At 37.0% G+C, this 21,272-nt stretch overlaps 2 protein-coding genes across 9 annotated transcripts in view; one reads left to right on the plus strand and one right to left on the minus strand.

Moving 5' to 3' along the window:
* Positions 1–251: 251 nt before the first annotated feature.
* Positions 252–16,622, plus strand: form3 (formin 3). The gene is made up of 9 exons (XM_011316215.1): positions 252–444; positions 5,959–6,058; positions 6,212–6,327; positions 7,422–7,581; positions 7,715–7,748; positions 9,115–11,529; positions 11,660–11,784; positions 12,109–14,105; positions 15,251–16,622. The coding sequence occupies exons 2-9, from the start codon at positions 5,992–5,994 to the stop codon at positions 15,506–15,508; spliced, it is 5,172 nt and encodes a 1,723-aa protein (XP_011314517.1). The 5' UTR covers positions 252–444; positions 5,959–5,991; the 3' UTR covers positions 15,509–16,622.
* A 479-nt stretch (positions 16,623–17,101) lies between these two features.
* The window catches only part of shd (cytochrome P450 family 24 subfamily A member shade), a 20,994-nt gene continuing 16,823 nt past the window's right edge, over positions 17,102–21,272 (minus strand). For all 8 annotated transcript variants that reach the window (XM_011316222.1, XM_011316218.1, XM_011316220.1 and 5 more), the window contains 4 exons: positions 19,885–20,028; positions 19,122–19,320; positions 18,265–18,811; positions 17,102–18,162 (listed from right to left, as the gene is read on the minus strand). In XM_011316222.1, coding sequence (XP_011314524.1) covers positions 17,602–18,162; positions 18,265–18,811; positions 19,122–19,320; positions 19,885–20,028 — 1,451 coding nt within the window. In that variant the 3' untranslated portion in view covers positions 17,102–17,601. The remainder of the gene's footprint in view (positions 18,163–18,264; positions 18,812–19,121; positions 19,321–19,884; positions 20,029–21,272) is intronic.

A 21,272-nucleotide genomic window follows, 5' to 3' on the forward strand; every position in this document is an offset into this window, starting at 1 on the left:
GCACGTGCACCGAGACATTTCAATCTCCATTGCAATTAATCATCAACCCCAGTGGATGATTAATCCTCCCCCTCCTGGGCACCGAAAAAAAAACCCCAAAAATTCATTGAAAAAAAAAAACACTCGCTAAATTTGGTGCGTGCGCTCATGGCGCAAATGGGCCTCAAAGTCCCACAGCTATCCAGGAGTGGGAGTTGTTGGGACACGCGATAAGTCCCAATAGTGGGAGCAACAGCGCTTGCGCAAAGACGTAAGCGCGCATTACATTCTCAATTGCTCTCTTCGTGTGTTCTCCACCCGTTGTCTTTCGCGCTCTTGAAACGCAGTTTCCGCAATTACATCCAAAGGAATTGTGATAGTGCTCTGTAATGTTTCGTTAAATAATCAATTGCCAGCGTGATCGAATGGGTGAATAGATGGAGAAGATGAAAAACCAGTGACCAGGTGAGATTTTTCAAAATAATTTTATTCAATCCCTCAGCATGCGCGCAATTCATGACTCTCGCATTAAAATTGTTAATTAATTCAGTTAATAACGAGGAATAAACAAACTCGCCATTTTTACGTCGAATTTTTTCCGTCAATTTTTTATTTTAGTGGAGAATTTTCACATTCACACGTGCGTAAATAATTGATGGATAAAGGAGTTTTGAATCTTCGAATATAAATCGTCACCGAGAATACGAAAATTCCATTCATTCACACGATTCCCTTTCTCTTTAAATGTTACCATAGAATTATGCACTCGTGTGCATAGATAATGACGCAGATTTTTTTCTCATCAACAACTTGACTCCATTCATCCATTTTTTTAATGGATTTATGACATTGTGGGTTTAATGACGAGTGGAAGTTGATGATTAATTCTTAACTCCGTGAACATAACAAACTGTTATGTTTCATTAGAATAGCTAAAACGCGAGACTAATTGCACTTCTCCATCAGTAATTAAACTACCCCCAGAAAAATATTTCATCCAATTAATAATAATTAATCATAATTAATTATAATCCATCACAATGCGTCATCGTAAAAAAAAACGAGAAATCCTTTGCACTCCTTCAAATTTCTCAGTCTTCATTATTTATTTAACTAACAATTCCCACCCTAAAAATTAATTCCGATACTTTCATTGAGAATTTGAAAAGTCAATTTTAAATCATCTACTAGCTCGTGCCGAAAATGAAATAAATCATTTAATTTAACTAAACATCCTTTGATAAATAATCGTTAATTAATGAATATTGGTAAATGAAACGTGCGTTGTGAAGGAGTTGATGAAATGGGAGGTGGACGATTGATTTAGAAAGTCTGTTGTATTGATGAAAAATCGACCTTGGATTCTTCCTTCGCGCGTTATTGATTATTTGAAACCAGGAATCAATCGAAATGATTATATAAAAGTAAATAAAGACGGTGATGATGATTGGTATGAATGAAGAAAGATACTAATAGGGAGGGCATGAATTGGCCGAGGTCAGGAGGTGGGGTAAAAGAGAAGGTGGTTTGGGCGAGGATTCGCTCCTGACCACGAGATCCTCAGGCTTGGGGCCAGCCAAGGGACCATGACCACCTTGTCACAAGGTAATCTACAACACACCACGTCCTCTTCCATCTCTCTCGCTTTTCCTTACCCAAACAAGGGATGGTTCACATACATACGCCACACGGCCTCGTTCATATAATGCCACCATTATCCTTACCATCCCGATCATGCTCTTCTCATTTTTCACTGATTTATCTTCAAAATATCTCGTCTGCCATTTGATTTTTCTCTCCGAAGAAGACAAACTATTTCACTCCATTCTACGATTTTCCTGTTTTCATTAAAATATAAATTAATTATCCAAGATAAAATAAAAAAATAATAATAATAGTAGAGTCTGTTAAAATGGGGTGGGGATAATGGAAATTGTTCATTTTCTGAAAATCTTATGGTTTGACTATTTATTTTCATTGTTTTGCAAATGAAAATAAAATAAACAATTTTCATTATTTTGCAAATGAAAATAAAATAAACAATTTTCATTGTTTTGCAAATGAAAATAAAATAAACAATTTTCATTGTTTTGCAAATGAAAAAAAATAAATAATTTCATTTGAAGATCGAAATGTATGGTTTGACTATTTATTTAACCTTTTCTTTTTCGTCGTTGTTTATTTTTATATGAGTCGTCTATATATTTTATTCAAGTTGATTGTTAGCTACAGTGACTACTGGAGGTTTGAATGATCCCGTGTTTGTTGCACTTTCACTCCCCATCAGTGATGATTTCCTTCGTGTTATGGGTAATTCTGGTGAGTTGGGTCGAGGATAAACTGAAATTAAATGGTTTCTGATGACTGAGCACACGTGGGACGTTACGATGCTCTCATAATTTTTTATCACTGATTTCTCGTTCCCTGATTGTGACGAAGTTATGGATCTAACTTGGATGATGATCCCTGATTAATCCACTCCAACGATCAATTCTCCAGGTCTCCTCATGTTTTCTCAATTCTCCAGCAACATTAATAACAATATTCATTTAACACTCGTGATATTCCAAATAGCTTTCAATCAATTGTGTGACGTGATTGGGATGTACATCATCAACAACCGGTTTTACATATTTATCTCGCAATTACGGTGGACATGATTGAAACATCATGCAATGTATTTGCCTATTGGTGACAATTTTTCCGGGATAAATCCGTCGCTATTTATCGGTGTCAATGGTGAGATTAGGGAATTAAAATTATTAAAAATAATGTTGTGAAGAGGAAACACATTTGTAGTTAGTCAAAGTGCAAACGAAAATTGAAACGCGTGACAGACAAAGACACGACACGCGAGGTCAACTAGCTGCCCGATATGGTATCCATCCTCCAGCCTTTGAGTGTCGTTATATATATGTATATATTAACGTTTTGTATATACCTTCAGTTACTACCTACGATTAGTATTAACCAGCATTGAATTTAAATGCTATTTCGAATTATATACGACCGTATCGAGTGCCGAATGATTCTTCTCCATCGAAATGACCTTTCGCATGTGCCGAATTCAATCGATTATTATTATTATTATTATTATTATTATTATTATTGTTTTATTCGACATCATCAAGAATTCCGTACAAATGCGTGGACGGCAATAGTTTTTGTCGTAAAAGGCGAATTGTATTTTAGAATTGGAATTTTTGGGTGAATTCTGTGGGCGGAATTTCAAAATTTTTATCGATTTGGTATTTCAAGGAATATCTGTACGTGATTCGGAATGTTTTTAGTCAGTCGGAGGGAATTCTGGAATTAGAATTGAATTATGATTGAGAGGTCAAGTGAAGACGAGGTTGATTTCAAGTATTGAGATAGTGATTCGTGATTTTTGAAACGTCAGCTGTAACTGAAAGAATTAAATGGCGAGTTTCGGTTTTATTTCGTTATTTCTCTGGACTTTGAAGGATTGATTATTTAAATAGTATTGGATAAGAATGAAATGGGTAGTGAGTTTAATATGACTCCTCAGGGCGACAACTCAGGTTTTCTAGATCTGATTTTTTAAATAAACAATAGAATATTTTCATGGAGCGTATGACGCGTGAGATAAATAATAATTTGTATAAATAATAGTTGGACTATCCAGAATAATGTATTACCCAAGTGAATACCAATGATTAAGCAGATCTGATGATTTCCAAAATTGACAGCAGAATATTTTCAGGAATGAAGTGTACGATCCGTGGAATAAATAATAATTTGTATCAATAATAGTTTTACTATCCAAAATAATGTATTACTCATGTGAATACCAATGATTGAGCAGATCTGATGATTTCTAAAATTGAAAGCAGAGAATTTTTATGAAGGAAGTGTACGATTCGTGAAATAAATTGAATTTCTTTAAAAAAATAGTTTAGTTTGAAATAATGTATTGAACAAATGAATACCCGGAAATAGCAGAGATAACGGTGTTCCTATTATTCCGTACAAACATGGAATTTCAAATGCCCCGTGAGTCATCCAAAGGAAACACATGGACTTGTATTCCATGAAACCGAAGAAAAGAGTTGTTTGAATTCACAAGTGGCCCAATATGCTTGTCCAAGGGCCCAGCTGCATGGATTTCTTTAATACATTCCCCACAAGTGAAGGATTCTATTTTTAAACGTGAGACTCGTTACTCCATGCACATGGTGACTCAATACCGCAGACAGTTGTTATTTTCTTTCATTTTTCCATTAAATTTTTCATCGTAGCATTCAATAAATATTGACAAGTCAACAGGTCCCAGTTTATCGGTGGATTCATTGATTTTCTACTGGGCCCTATCGTGTTACAGTTACTCTCTGTACCGATGTTTTTCTTCCTTGTGTTCTTGGAATTTTCGCGTAGGATAATTAATTAGTAGAACAATCTATTTAATGAGCGCACGTGACGACGCATTCCGCGTTTTTATCGATAACTTGATGGTGTGGGCACTTGATATGCATTCGATTCGATAGATCGTATCATCAATTTGCATCATGAATTCCAGTCAAATTGATATCCAATTAGATTTAACTAGGGATTCGAGGCAATTCAGGGAATGATCACAGAAAATTCCATTGGAAATCTCATTAATCTGCAGTTGATTTATTTAACTTTATACATTTGTTGTAAAATTTTTAAGTTTTTTATGGGGAATTAGGTAATCCATAGGAATTAGCAAAAAATCTCCAACAAATTAATTGAACTTCTAAAAAGATAGTTACGAAAAACGAGAAATTTTGTTGACGTAACTTTAAATTAGGATTCGATTTTATTTTGAAATTATTGTGAATGATTTTGTTTTCTATTTTTTTCTGTTGCTTGAAACGGTTCGAGAAAGTGTTGTTTTTTATTTATACTGGTTTACCACTTCTCTGTGGAATTTGCAAATCAAGGATATTGGTTGATCAAACAAAAAACATGTTGTGTTGACTTAACTTCGGTTTTGAATAATTTTCCTCAGCTTCTGTTGACATAGGAATGAATTTAGTTCAGAATTGCTACTCAAACCGTTTCGCAATCCCAAAAAGTCACTAAATATTTTTCAAGGCCTAAATCACAAATCACATCTGCAACAAGTGCATCGCGTCCTTAAAAGTTTATTAACATAAAGCAACAATATTTTTTTGAAAATTCATTCATTTCACTTCACCAATTACTGTCTCAATAAATATTTATTATAATTCATAATTGAAGTTCTTTTCAATGCAAATTTTTTAGCGCAGATCTATAATCTTTCAACTCTATTTTCGATTTTCAAAAAGAACAAAAAACAATAATTTCTGTTGACAGAGTGGAAAAATTGGAAAATTTTCCCCAAAAAGTTGCTCAACGAAATGACGAGTGTTATTTTTCCTTGAATTTCTCGGTTTTGAGTGCGAAATAATTAAATGAATAGGACAGGTCACAATTCAGTCATGGCCACTCACCCATAATCCCCAAGATGTTTTATGGCTTGGGTATTTGCGTTCGAGGTGAACACCACAGCCATTAATGGGATATTAAACACTCCAGTTCCTTAAATTCGCGAACTTCAGTCTTATTGACTCTAAATTTAGAGTTTTAAAATAGAAGTTTCCGATAGGAATGAGTTGACATGGCGTCTGGTGACCATGATGATATCCCACCCATTCATCAGCAATCATTTGCCTACTGGATGCCACTTCATCTAAAACTTGAAAACAAAAACTAAAACCCAAAATCAAAATGTACTATAAAAATCCCTAAAATGTTAAATGCAAATGACATGTCCCTATTGTTCTTAAATTCAATTCAATTCAAACTCATTCAATCAAAAATGCGAAATGAAGAAATGAAATTTTTATTGAAAATAGGAGATTTGAAGAAATATTTAAGCCCTTTAAAAATATGATACAATAAATTTCTGATGTACGCACTTGCAATGGAAAATACAATTCCATTAATGGAATCCGCTAATTTATTTGACAGATTGGATAGAGTGATTCCACCAATGCGGTCAACATGGACTCCAACGTCGGTCTTGACTACATCGTAGACAATCCTGATTACTGCAGTAAACTCGCTTCAGGTAATTGAGTAAATTGACAAAGCACGTAGGCAAATGAATTTTATTGCCCTCCCCGCAATAAATGTCATTCTCGACGAATGTAATTACAGGTTTACCTGCCGTTGCATTTACCAACCAGTCCATTAATATATTAATTAAACAATCTCTATACAGCTCTAGATACTGCGTGTACAGCAGTCAAGAAGCAAGTGGTGGAATTACTATCAGCACTGTGTGTTTACAGTCACGATGGCCGACAAAGAGCTATCGACACCCTCCATATTTATCAGGTAATTTAAAAAATTCCAGACGTAACTGAAATGAATAATTTTTTTCAAAATTTCAAAACTCTTTGAATTTTTAATTAAGGCCCGGATGGAGTGTCTGGAAAAGATCATTTACTCCGGAATTCGGATTCCTAATTACTTTGGCAATTAATAGTTTTTTTCAATAATTGTTAGCTAGCGTTCTAGCGATTGTCAACAACTAGGCCGCTAGCTAACAATTATCGGAAAAAACGATTAATTGACGGAGTAATTAGAAGTCTCAATTTTGGAGTAAATTATCTTTTCCAGACAGTCCATCCGGGCCTTAATCTAATATATTTTGCTTCAACGTTTGCAATTGGAAATAGTCAATCGAAAATGGTAACTGCAAACTCCTAGACCTTGATCATGTGATAATAAAATATTATAATGTCAGAGTCCTAGCGTTCTAGCGGTTGTCAACAATTAGGCCGCTAGCTAACAATTATCGGAAAAAACGATTAATTGACGGAGTAATTAGAAGTCTCTATTTTGGAGTAAATTATCTTTTCCAGGCAGTCCATCCGGGCCTTAATCTAATATATTTTGCTTCAACGTTTGCAATTGGAAATAGTCAATCGAAAATGGTAACTGCAAACTCCTAGACCTTGATCATGTGATAATAAAATATTATAATGTCAGAGTCGTCATGAGTCAAGTCCAATCTCTCGTGATTGAAGAATGGAGCAGTTTCTATTTCAAAAAATCACCCAGAAGAAATTGATTGGAGCAAAACCTCTGATTTGTAGTTATCTCAACTCGACATTTCACTCCGAGAAGAAATACATCTCAATTTCCGATGTACCATTGAATAATTCATTGCCTCCGGAGTTGAATTCGCATGCGAATGAAAAACGTTTTATTTATTTCAATCTCAAACGGAAACTTGAAGGATAAATTGAAGACTGTTGTTATGTTGTCCCATAAATTTTTGATAGACGCTTTCCCATCGCGTTTACATCGTCTTCCGTGGAGAAAATATAGAAAAATGTCGATGGAAATTTATGGTGGAATTTCCTGGTGAGTCAGAGGATCTGTTTCTTGTATGGTTTTTTAATTTTTCCAACTTGATGTTGCAGGAACGAAAGGGAGAGCGATATCGACTTCGGGCAATCGTTGATGAGCTCCAGAAGGCAATTGCTGAAGATTATCAAGCAGCATTACTCGCATTCATCAACTGTCTGGTCATCTCAACGCCTGCGGTCAAGGATCGTGTTCGCCTTCGTAATGAGTTCATTGGTAATTCAATTAATTCATCATCCCATCCGAAACCACAAGATCGTCAAATAAAAATTACCAGTTTCTACACAATCATTGGATCATTGGATATTTTCATTCTACTTTATGAATTATTTGATTTATTATTTTTTAGGATTGAAGCTGCTACCAATTTTGAACGACCTCCGGTGAGTTCTACATTGGAATTAAATCATAATATTGAAAATAAAGCTATTAATAATAATAATTAAAAAAAATACTATTACATAATATTATTACGATAAAAATGTTTGTATTGAAGAATCTTCTGGAATTTTCAAAAGAAATCATGTAGATTATTCAGGGAAATTTTCTCTGAAACTTTTACAACATAAGTTCAGATAAATTGCAATGTTTAATTGACGTATGTGAAGGTATGACTCAGCTGTTGATTCGAAAGAGTTAATCATACTTAACAAATGTAAAAGCCACTCGGGCGCCGGTCGCCTCGAAAAATAGAATTCTCGGTGCATTTATTTTTCTTTTTCCCCGCATTCTCAGTAACCATCTAGTTTTCACGGTGAAAAGAGAGGTGTTGATAGAAATTTTGTGGGTAAATGAGAGAGAAAGAGATGCGTGAGGACTGAAATTAACTCACGAGCACCTGCACCTCTGTATGTGAACTCTTCCACTGGAACGAGAAGCAGGCGATGTGATTCTCGATTTATCTTCGACTACCACTAGTTCCTCCCCAATACTAAAGCCCATCGGTACTTTCTTCAGTTTTCTCTTGAGCCCTGAAGAAGCCAGTGCACGCGGTTTTATATCCGACCGATTTTTTCCTGAGAGTGCATCAATTTTCAAAGACTCAGGCATCGTCAATTAGATTTATGAAAAATGATATTGTGTGAGTGGATTTATTTCCCTCAGTATACCCTTTTGTAGAATATTTCTTCATCACCTTGACATGCCACAATTGAAAATCGGTCTATTTTTTAGTGATCGCCGATTGAACAATTCTAATTCATAAGCTCTCATTGCAATTCACGCAATTGTCTTTGCAAAAGCTATAATCCTAAAGAAATTCTTGCAGTTTTGATATTTCCGAGAATACGGTAGGATAAATCGACGATTTTCTCAAGAGAAATTCGAAATCTCATATCTCCTGATAATTTCCCATAAATATCAAATCAGGAAATATTATATCTGTAGGAAATATTCACCTAGTAACTTCTTGACGACATAGAAATTAAAGTCTTCATTCAAGACTCGACTCGAAATTGTGTCCAGGATATTTTTAAACAATATGAGTAATCACTGGAATGAATACAATTGTTGTCCCAGTTCATAAGATGTCGAGGAACTCGAGGAAATGTATATATACCCCCATGTATATATACTCCGAATGATTTTTAATATCTAATAACGGGTCAGAGTCTATATTAATGCAGGTGGTGCACGCCGAAAGTCTTATTGTTACTACAATACGTTTCAGAATATTGACGAAAGGAAAATTAATTAGAATAATAAACCACAAAGTGTGATATATAACTGTAATTGGGAATTTAATTGTAGAAAGCAGAAGAGCCAATTTCCGGATTTACGAGTGCAATTGGATGTATTCGATGATCAACGGGAGACTGACGAAGAACTCACCAATCAGGGACCACCAGGAATCGATCTATCCTCTCACGTCGATGTGTTTTATGCTATTCTCGGTCAAATAGCAGACACACCCCAGGAAATTCCATTCTTGAGTATCCTCCAGCACCTTCTGCGACTAGATCCAAAAGAAGCTGCGAGTGATCTTGCCTGGGATACAGCAGAGACACTGGTGCACAGAGCTACATTATTAGAGAGTCGTGAGGACGTCACCAAGTTATTAAGGTCCCCCAGTCTCCAGACAAATTTGTGTTGTCATTGTCGTGGCACCGATCAATCAAGTACTCCACGAAAATCATCAATACCTGCAGCAAATTCTCCACCTTTTCTGGTATCACCTCCTGTCACGTCGATCCCATCACCACCAGCACCACCAAATCCCTCCTTCATCCTGCCACCACCTCCGCCACCACCCCTTTTCACAAATTGTGGCAATTTTGATGTATCCATGGAACCACCCCTGCCACCACCACTCAGAGTACCAGCGATCAACAGGGCTCCTACCCCAGAACCACCCAGTAATAATGGAAAATTATTACCCCAGCAGGAGATCCCCACCCCTAAGACTAAAATGAAGACTATCAATTGGAATAAAATTCCTAATCACAAGGTCGTGGGGAAGAGAAATATCTGGTCTTTAGTGGCGAACGAGCACCAGAATTCACCGATGGCAGATCTCGACTGGGCAGAGATGGAGGGACTCTTCTGTCAGCAGGTGCCACCAATGATCCCCCAATCGATATCTGCATCGTCCAGCAGTGGAAATGATGCAGATAAACGACGACGAGAGCCAACTGAAATCGTCCTGTTGGATGGCAAGAGGAGTTTGAACGTCAATATTTTCCTGAAACAATTTCGAACTTCAAACGAAGATATTATACAGTTAATCAGGGAAGGGGGACACGACGACATCGGAGCGGAAAAGCTACGGGGACTTCTTAAGATATTGCCAGAGGTCGATGAATTGGAAATGCTTAAGAGTTTCGATGGTGACAAATCCAAACTCGGTAATGCTGAGAAATTTTTCTTGCAGCTCATACAAGTGCCAAATTACAAACTCCGAATAGAGTGTATGCTGTTGAAAGAAGAATTCGCAGCCAACATGAGTTACCTGGAGCCCAGCATAAACTCAATGATCCTCGCTGGAGAGGACTTGATGACGAATAAGCCCCTCCAGGAGATGCTGTATATGGTACTCGTTGCTGGGAATTTTCTTAACTCCGGAGGCTATGCTGGGAATGCCGCTGGTGTTAAATTATCATCCCTCCAGAAGTTGACAGAAATTCGAGCAAACAAACCAGGCATGAATCTCATCCACTACGTCGCCCTCCAGGTGGAGAGAAAACGAAAAGATCTGCTCCACTTCGCCAAGAATATGAGTACACTGGAGGCAGCTGCCAAAACGACTATTGAGCAGTTGATGAATGAGTTCAATACCCTGGATACTAAAATAAAAAAAATTACAACGCAAATTCAACTTCCATCGACTGAAGCTGATATTCAGGAACAAATGGCGCAATTCTTGCTGGTGGCAGAGCAAGGGATGGCTCAGTTGAAACGGGACATGGAGGAGCTGGAGACAGTGAGACATAGTCTAGCTGAGTTCTTCTGTGAAGACGCCAATGCTTTCAAAATCGAGGAATGCTACAGAATATTCCATCAATTCTGTCAGAAATTCAATCAAGCTGTTGCTGAAAATGAGAGGCGAAAGCTCCAGGAGGAGCAGATTAATGCTCGAAGAAAGCAACGGGAGGAGCAGCTCCTGGCGAAGAAACGTCTTCTGAGTAATCAGATGGACATGCCGGGTTCGGAATCCGAGTGCAATTTGATGGATTATGGAGTCCTGGACATACAATCTGGCTTTTCTCGACAACCATACGGTAGGAGTGACGCTAAAATGAAGAGACTGCAGAATGGAGGTGTCACATCTGACGAGGACATCTCAATTACTGGATCACCAAGCATAAGACGACGTCTTGGCTCGTGTTCAGGTGGACCTGACCAGCAAATAACCAAAGAAGATACTTATTCACCGGATGTAACACCCAATGGGACTCTACGTCGAAGGAGAAGTCGAGTGCCTTGTGAGGATGACGATGGAAATTTGATGGACTTCTTGAGGACCAGCAGTGGACAGGAGACCACGAGGGAGAGGAAGTCCTGGGGGAGTTTGGACAGATCGTGGGCAAGAAGGGCAAGGGGACAACCTCGACGTGGAGATCTCCTCAATGCTGATTTCTCGGGTGATCGAGAACGCCCGAGCTCACCTTCACCTCTTGCTGAGACCAAATCGTTTATACAGGCTGAGGAAGACGCTAAACCAACAGGGTATACACAGAATTTTACTATATTTATATTTTTTTTATCTAGCACTGGGATTATTCATTATTTTTGCTTCAGTTATTTATCAATATTTACATGGGTAAATATGTAGTTTTAGAAAGAGGAATTGTTTCAGACGAGCGTGGAGACAGAAGATTGAAGCGTGGCTGTCAGAAAATGAGAAAGAAGAACGAGCTGGTGAGGAACTGCAGAGGAAGGCACGTCAATTGCAAGCCAATCGTAGATCTCTGGAAGATCCTGGTAAGAGGGCAAATTTAGGATTCAAGTTTATTTTAAAGACTTGAGGATGTTCTACACCCATATACAGCCTAAATTCACGTTTTTTAAATTTTTTTACGAATTATCGAGGGGATTGATGTAAAAAAATATAATGTTTTTGCGTTTTGACATTATTTAAAGGCTCACGAAATTTTGTGGTGGTGCAATAATTCATGCATTTTCTCTACAGTTTTGTGATTCTATTTAAAAGTTGAGGAAAAATCAGAAAAATGTTTACACCTATAGAATAGCTTTAACAAGAATTTCATATGTGTTAAGTTCTTGTTAATATTTCTCTTGTTGCAGAAAACGAGGGGAAGATGAATACACTTCAGGACCCATCCCAGTCGAGATACGCGGATGTTTACGACTGGCGTCCCTCAGTGGAGAAAACCGACGTAATGAGAACGATGGCAGCTATTGAAGAAGCTCAGCCTCATCCTCCTCATGTGGACAAATCCTGGAAGAAATCGGTTATGGATACCTCGATCTCCGAAGACAACGATCCGAGATACTCTCGACGGATAAGACCTAGGGCTAATGAGAATGTCCTAGGCCAGAGCACATTGCAGGCGATCCGAGAGGAAGAGCGCAAGAAAAATAAGACCTTGGAGGTTGCCCCTGCCGATGACAACGACGTATTGACGATTTATCTTCGTCAGCCCAGTCTCACTCCAAGCTCTTCCATAAGGAGGTTCTCTAAATCATCCACTAAAAATGACAGGATCACTGATAAAATCGAAATCGACTCCGATAATATCGAAACCCCACCAGTCACTAGACGAGTCTTCAGTCCACCCCGAGAGGTAAAACCCGTCGACAAAGAGCCATGCAAACGCGACAGGTGCAGCAGTTCTCAAGGGCGAGAAATTAAAGTTAATGCTACGAAATCGATAGTTGCTAATAGTGATCTTGGAAGTGGTAACTTCGACAGGTATTCAGCGGCGCGAAAGACGCGGAGATACAAGAAGACTCAAGAAAGCCCATCAGACAAGGAGAACCCCAAGCAGGAGCCCAATCTCGATAACCTGGAGGACAATCCATCTCGTCCAAGCAGTTTATCTCTGATAATCGATAAAACTCCTGAGGAAGACGTGATGTTGCGGGTGTGGCAGGATAAATTGAAACGTCGACACGTATCAAATCCAGAGTCAACCCTCACAGATTCTCCGAAGGACGAACTGAAATCAAGGAGAACAAATTCCAGAGTGCCAATTACCCAGCCAGCCCCAGTAATTGCTGTGACAAATACAGTATTGAGTCCGGTGATGCAGGAATCAAAGCCCAGGGAGATGACACCTGTGTGGCCAGAGAGAGCTGTGCCTTGTAGGGAAAGGCATCGAAGCATGATTGATCCGAGTCAAGTGAGAGAAGCAATGAGACTAACGAGTAATCCACCCAGTCAAGTGAATCAATTAAACAGGGCAATCGATCGGGAAAGAGATGCCCTGCCAATAGTCTACGTTTCGTCGAGTGAAACAAAGGGACTGGAGGTCATGGACGACCAGACGACGAATTTCCAGGGCATCAGGGATAATAATCAGTCGTCATCGGTTGGGGATAAAAACTCTGGAGACAAATCTATTCCAATTAAAAACACATCTCCGCTGTTCAAGAGTCGATTCATTCCAGATATCAATATGACATCGACGTCGCCGTTGATCGGAAAGTCCAAGGATCAGGAGATGAATGACGAGGGATTCGAGGAGACCCAGAGTCTAGTGTCAGAGACCCTCAGCCAGGAGACATCATCTGGGAATTATGAGACAGATGTTCATGATTCGCCCAGTTGTTCTCCAGCGGAGATGCATTACAATAAAGAGCGTCTTCCTGATACCAAGAGAATCGTCGAGAAGGATGAGATGCGACTCAAGGGATTTAGACTGCATTCGGGATCTTTAAGATCTGGGAAAGAAAAAATGAGTTATCTACCGAAGAAGGAGAAGGTGCGTGAGGCTAAGGTGGAATCACCAAAGAAATTTGCCCACTCTTTCAGGAATGACGTTGAGAGGTCTGGGTCTAGGAGCAGTTTGATGAGCTCCAGGAGCTCTTTGAATTCTGCAACGTCTGTTAATACTGTTAGAAAATTACCCAATCATTCGCCGTTGAGGAGTTATACCTCTGCCATTTGTGCCATGACCAATGATCTGCGTAAGGGTGCTAATACACTACCTCCTAGTAGAGAAAATGATAAACGAAGGCCTGCACCCAAGTCTACGGTTACGAGGATACCAGCAAGTCGGAGCAGCAGCAGTGGAAGCAGTGTTGGCCCTGTTGTTAGAAATATCCGGAAAAACAAAGCCGTGAGTTTTTTCCTTCCGACAGGAAGCTTTGTAATCGACCAAATTTAAGTTTCATATTTTTTATCGTATATCAATACACCGAGAAAAAAAATTTCTTTACCCAAGAATATTTACTAACCACAAGAAAATATATTTGGCATTAGTAAGTCTTATGGGAGTATTTACACAGTGATCGCCAGATTTACTTGTGGGAAGAAAATATTCTTGGCAAAAATATTTTTTTTTCCAAGTGTACAGTATAACCCAAGGGATTCGAAATTTTCTATATTTTTTTTTCTATTCATTTTCTTTGATTGCTCATCCGCACCTCTACCTAATTAATCTCCTTTTCTTCAAATGTGAAATTCATTTCAAAATTCAAAAAATTGATTTCTTCCATCCATTTTTCTTATTCTTAATTTTTTGGACAATTCAGTTTTTTCACGATAGTTAAAAAAAATCATCCGCATCAATTAAGGACTGGTTGGATTATCTGGAAAAGATAATTTACTCCAAAATTGGGATTCCTAATTACTCTGGCAATTAATCGTTTTTTTTTCAATAATTGTTAGCTAGCGTTCTAGCGGTTGTCAACGACTAGAACGCTAGCTAACAATTATCGGAAAAAACAATTAATTGGCGGAGTAATTAGGAATCCCAATTTTGGAGTAAATTATCTTTCCGAGATACTCCATCCCGCCCTTAAGGCTCGGGTGGATTATCTAGACAAGATAATTAACTCCGAAATTCGAATTCCTAATTACTTCGGCAATTAATCGTTTTTTTCAATAATTGTTAGCTAGCGTTCTAGCGGTTGTCAACAACTAGGCCGCTAGCTAACAATTATCGGAAAAAACGATTAATTGACGGAGTAATGAGAAGTCCCAATTTCGGAGTAAGTTATCTTTTCCAGACAGTCCATCCGGGCCTTAATTGATGGCTTAAAAAATTGATCCTGATGTTCTCTTGACCGAATTCGAAGATCAAGGTGACAGCAATAATGGTTTTTTCAATTTCTGTAATTTTTTATGTATATTTCGTCTCAAAATTATTATATATCGACGTGTAAATATGTCAAATGCTTATACATATGTGAAATGGTGTAATATTTGTTTAATATCATTATTTTATTATTTTATATTAAAATTTTCTAATTATGTTTGCAGGGAATGAATGATAATGCAGCACTGGTGACACCGAAACCAAAACGAACGATATCAACTCGAAACGATAGCAACAATAGCATTGGTGCTCCTCCGATGCTTCAGAACCGTGTGCCAAGCTCGAGAGCTCTGACTTCGACATTAAGTAGAACAAAAATTACTCAGCCCCGTAATCACAGCTTTATGAGGCCGACTGCAGCCAGTGTGAACAAAGGATCGATACCGAATCTCGCTAAAAGCATAAAAAATCTCAGCAACTAATGAAATTTCAAGTGACAGTATCCATTCGTCAGTTTATTTATAACAAATTTATTTTCCTCCTCGTTAGTTCCTTGCGAAAATGGACTGATGCAATTAAAATTATAGAATAATGTACATCGATTAAAATTCGTGTACAGTAGACTTTCGTTATTATCCTGTGCATGGAAAATTAATATTCTCATAAAATATTTTAAATTCGAGTACGAGGAATATTTATTTATCGGCTTTATTTTTCACGGAATTCTATTCCTTACGACTGTAACGGAATTCTACCGTACAGAGACGAATGCAAATGACAGATCGTTGATCGATAATAATAAATATTAATTGAATATTTAATGGATGTGGAATCTAGTGGAATTCTATTGATTTTAATTGGAGAATTCTTAAGGAATAGGCGATGAGGAAATATCAGATTGAAGATTCTAATTCTTTAGTCCATCCCACATTTTAAATAAAAAATAGAAAAATATTAATAATTAGCGTGAATGATTGGAAAGATGGAAATCTATGGGCTATGTTCTTCCGATATTTAAATAAAAATGCAACGTCGCTGAATTTTCAATGGGAATTGCCATCGAATGGGCAGATGACAAATTCATTACATAACAGTTGATGGTTTTTACAAGGAACTTGACAAAAATGTACATTTAATTTAAAAATTATATCTTCTAATTTTGCCAAACTGTGAGGGGTGTTATAACGAATTATTACATGATACAGTGTTTTGGGTATGTAATAGAATCCTGAGAGATTAAAATCATCTTAATTCTCAACTCTTCACATAATCAGTTACCAAAGTTCGATGAAACTCAAGGAGAAATGCGCACGAATTCACCGGATGTACTTCCAGTCTTCTAGTATTGAATAATTTTTATACATCACGAATGTTCCGTAATTTAGGATTAAAATGGTATTATTTCTGCTCCTGCAGGTGCTACGGACAATTCCAAATTCACGTCAGATGTGCAAACTAACATTTTGTATTGATTTTTATGTCTTATGTATTAGACTTCATTGATGGCATTAGTCTAGTTAATTAATTATGAAAGATGAATGATTTATTGTAGAGTCAACCGTTAATGATCGATTAATAAAATTTTATTCTCACTGATTGTGACGATGGCATTAATTTCAATTAATAAAGAAGTTTAATCATTCGATTTTTGATGTTCAGTCAGTCATTACATAAAAAAAATATTAGCGTCAGTCTTTAATGATTTGAGCAAGAAATAAACAGAATCATAATCGATTAATTAAAAATTTTCACGTTATTTCTGGGCACTCGTAAATAAAACAGTTGAAATTATTTGAATTAATTAAATAATTTCCACTGCTCTCCCCATGATTTTGCACATGGTCATACACATGATTTGGAATCAAAATTGTCTAATCATCATTTATTAATACTGAATTAGAATCAACGTCTCTCGTCTCGCAGATTGATTTTGGGAAGCTGAGGAAAATTGTCAGAAGAATATAAATTAAGGGCCGGATGGAGTATAATTATTTTTTCCAATAATTGTTAGCTAGCGTTCTAGTCGTTGACAACCGCTAAAACCCTAGCCAACAATTATTGAAAAAAAAAAACGATTAATTGCCAGAGTAATTAGGAATCCCAATTTTGGAGTAAATTATCTTTTCCAGATAATCCAACCGGTCCTTAATACAACAGCGAGAATTCCACTCGCCGATAATTTTCCCAATAATTTTCCCAGGTGACGGGAAAATCGAGAAAATGATCTAAAAATAAGCGGATGCATCAATAATGACAGTGTGCACCCGAGCCTTCAAAAAAATAATCTCAATTTATTTAAAAAATCCATATCTATCTATCTACATGATAAGATTCAATGATTAGACAATCCTGACGTATGATTACAATGACCGATAACTATTAAACTGACTACAACACTTGTAAAAAAATATATCAATAAATATGTTCAGTTGAACCTATGAGTGCCGAAATAAAATCTAAATAAAATCATAGATGTGCTACAAATACTTAAAACGAAATGGGACAGAAGACAATAGATATAAATTACTGAAAAATAATAACAAAAATACAGTGGACGAATAATTGATGATTTTTCTTAAATAAACTCTTGACGATCGCGAAATGTGATAGAGACTGGCCCCTTGGGGGCTAGTATAAATTCAAATTGTAGGGATAGCTCATCTTCACAGGTGATTTCAAATTCTCGAATGACTTTGGCAAGGATGAGGTATAGAGCCTGCTCGACAAATCGTTTTCCTGGACATATTCTGCGACCAGCACCAAAAGGGGCTACAAGTATTGGTGAATGGGGTTCACTATGATCCAGCCATCGTTCAGGCATGAATTCACTGGCATTTTTGAAATTACCCTCCTTCAATCCTGCTATCCACGTGTGTAAAAGTACAACAGTTCCAGCGTTCAGGTGATATCCGGAGACTTCAATAGATTCGTCGAGAATACGAGCGATGCAGGGAGTAGTTGGAATCACTCGGAAACCCTCCTGCACACATGCTCTCAGATATTTGGCATTTCGAAGATCCTGGACTTCGATATCACAGTTTTGTGGAGCTAGTGTTGCCACTTCTTCGTGAAGAATCTTCTGGACTCTTGGATTACTTCCGATCAAATGGAACAGGAATACCAGAGTGTTCCCCACCTGTAATGAGTAATTGTAAATAAAATTAAAACTGGACTAATAAAAAAATTGATAAATTTAAACAGAAAATCCATCAGAATGAGGTAATATTGAGGCTCTTACCGTGTGGATTCCAGCAGCAATAAAATCTATAATGGCCGCCTTCTTGTCTTTTATATCCAAATTTTTTTCTCTCAAAATTGATTTGAAAACGGCCTCGACAGCCTCATCCCTCGCATCATTCATCTGCTGACATATCGTCGAATCCAACATCTCAGAGACGATGTTATAAATCTCATCCTCACTCTGAATAAGTTCCTTGTAAGCTGTGGTGGGCACAACCTTCCACAGGGGCAATCCATAAAATGCATCTCTCGATGCTTTAAAGTGGACTCTCACAGCTTCAGCCAATCTCGCTGTTGTGTTATTTGATGTAGATTTTAGAAAACCCAGATGACGTCCTAAAATCAAGGTGCAAGTGCTCTCCAATCCCACCCTGTACGCCAACTCCTCGAAACCCGCGACTTTGTCGTCGGCTCGCGTATTCCGGATGAGATTTATAAATTCGTCTGCGACTTTATTGAGAGCGGGAAAAAATCCGGATACTGTGTTGGCACCCATCAGCTCTGGAGTCAGGGCTGAACGGAGTCTGTGCCAGGTTTCACCTTGTCTGCATTATAAAAAAAATAATAACATGAAAAACATTGAACTCCACGGAAAATTACGAGCGCTAGGCTGACCAACAAATTCGTCATAAACTAAATTGAATTTGTAATAAATGAAATTGAAATAATCTAGAGATTGATAAAAATAAAAGTTCGACTGAAATTTGAATCTCGATATTTTATAATTAAAATAATAAATGAATAGAGAAATAGAACACTTGATTTTTCGCTGGACGAATATCATAAATAAATATCATAAATAAAATTGAACTTTTTTATACAAAATAAAAACAGAATGACAATAAAAATACTCACTCATTAACAAGTCCAAGATTAGTGTAACGATCTCGCCGGGATTTCCGATACCTGGATATGATTTCCTGGGGTGGTCTCAATGGAAATCGCGATCCCCGTTTTATCACTGTCTCGATGTCTTCACGAGAGAAAAGAGAAATCACCGGATAATTCCACAGGGCCTCTTCCTTGCACAGTGGACCGTAGTGTAGATTCATGTCTGCTCTCAAATCAGGGATTAGCTACCGAGTGAACCATCAGAATTAGTCATTTGACTAATCCGATTTCACAGCTCTACCTCAAGCTCAGAGGGAGAATATTCATTCATTTTATTTTTCCGCAATCTCAACTGGTTCTGATAGTCTTTAGAAAATTAATAAACACTCATTGCTTTTATAAATGCAGCAATGAATACAGAATGTTCCGTTCCGCTTAGTGATGAGAATAACTATTTCAAAATTTTTTTTTCTATTCACACGCGTGGAAATTCCTAAGCAAAATTCCAGCGCCATCACTGGAAAATTTATTCTGTAACACGCGAATTTTATTCGTATCTATACGTGAAATTTTCACACAAATCTCCAGATATTTTTATGCGATATTACGAAACTTTTTGTTATCAATTTTTGCTCTCTGGATTTGCGTATTAAAATAGATTTGCGATTAAAACAGAAGAATTAAACTAAAAAATGTTTGAATTTGTTTTCGTTTATCTTGATTGGCTCTTTCAATTTTTTATCTGTTATTGTTGTGAATATTCTTATCTGATATGTGTGTTCTTTACCTTTGTATGCATCATGAACCTTATCCAATCGATAACTCCCGAATAATGAGAATATCCATCTTGTACCGAGAATTGGTAATGAGAGGGGACCGGGCACATCTTGAACGCTCAACACTTTGTTTTTCATTTTATCTTCTTTTTTCGCTGTAAATAAAATCATTAATTTAATTTCATGCTCTTATGTATTTGAAGACCAACATTTATCATTGATATCTATCAAAAGTGATTTTTTTTCCTTTTTCTTAATTTTATCAATTAACATATCAATAACGAAAAACTAAAGATCAACTCAGCAATTTTCCTAGCGCAGTTTTTAAGCGATATCTTCAGACTTAAGGGAAATACTGACATTTTTGTAATAACCTTTTTCGTAGATAAAAATAAGACCTACAAAAAAGGTATCAACAAAAATTTTGGTATTTATCTTAGATTCCGAGATATTTCGCTAAAACCGATGCGTGAGTCCAGTCGACTCGTACTACTCCGCAGATATTAAAATATAACAATAAATTACAATTTGCAGTTAACAATTTTCACATTAAGTTAATGTATAGCCCGGAGGGAAATGGTTTGACCTGGTTACCCCAAAAAAAAACCGGTGAATTAATTATTTCAAAATTAATGACTTTACTGGGAAATTTAAATTATTATCCAATGATTACATCAATTGGCTGAAACATTAGCTGATGGCGCAATGCATTCATTGAAAGAATTTTAAATACCCTCCAAGGTTGCACCGAGATTTCTCCTAATGGTTGTGAGATAATTTATTCCTCCATAATTGTTACTATTGGGTGGTTCAGGGCGGAAAAAAACGATGAAATTCCGTCATAAAACCCAAATCGTGGATGTACGGTCGTTAATATTCGAGGATCATTACCTCGAGGGGTTTTATTAAATCCAATGCATGCACCGTATTTTGGGCTGAGGATAAAAAATGGGTGTGATAAAAAAAATCATTGGCCTCTCCAGCCCCTAAATTACGAAGCTAATTACCTGCCAGATTACGACTGAGCTCGAATTCTATTCAAATAAGAAGATAACAGGTCGATAACCGTTACGTCAAAACCGGATTGTGGGAATTTTTAATGTATTACTTTTTGAAAACGATGAACCCTAAAGACTCGTTCTGCATCGGGGGCCATTGACAGAACTTTCTCCTATCAAATTCATTCTAACATTTTTTTTATTATATGATAATTATCCAAACGGTGAATTAATTAAAGACTGAGAAGAAAAATCGACAAAAATTCATTCAGTTTAGATTTACATTTATATTTATTGATTTCATTCTGCCCAGATGAAATATTCAAATGTTGATATTTAAATAAGTCTTGGGGTGATTAGTTCAATTGTAATTATTGTAATTATTGTAATTATTGTAATTA

Source organism: Fopius arisanus, unplaced genomic scaffold (genome assembly GCF_000806365.1).
Source record: "Fopius arisanus strain USDA-PBARC FA_bdor unplaced genomic scaffold, ASM80636v1 scaffold00006, whole genome shotgun sequence".
Lineage (NCBI taxonomy): Eukaryota > Metazoa > Arthropoda > Insecta > Hymenoptera > Braconidae > Fopius > Fopius arisanus.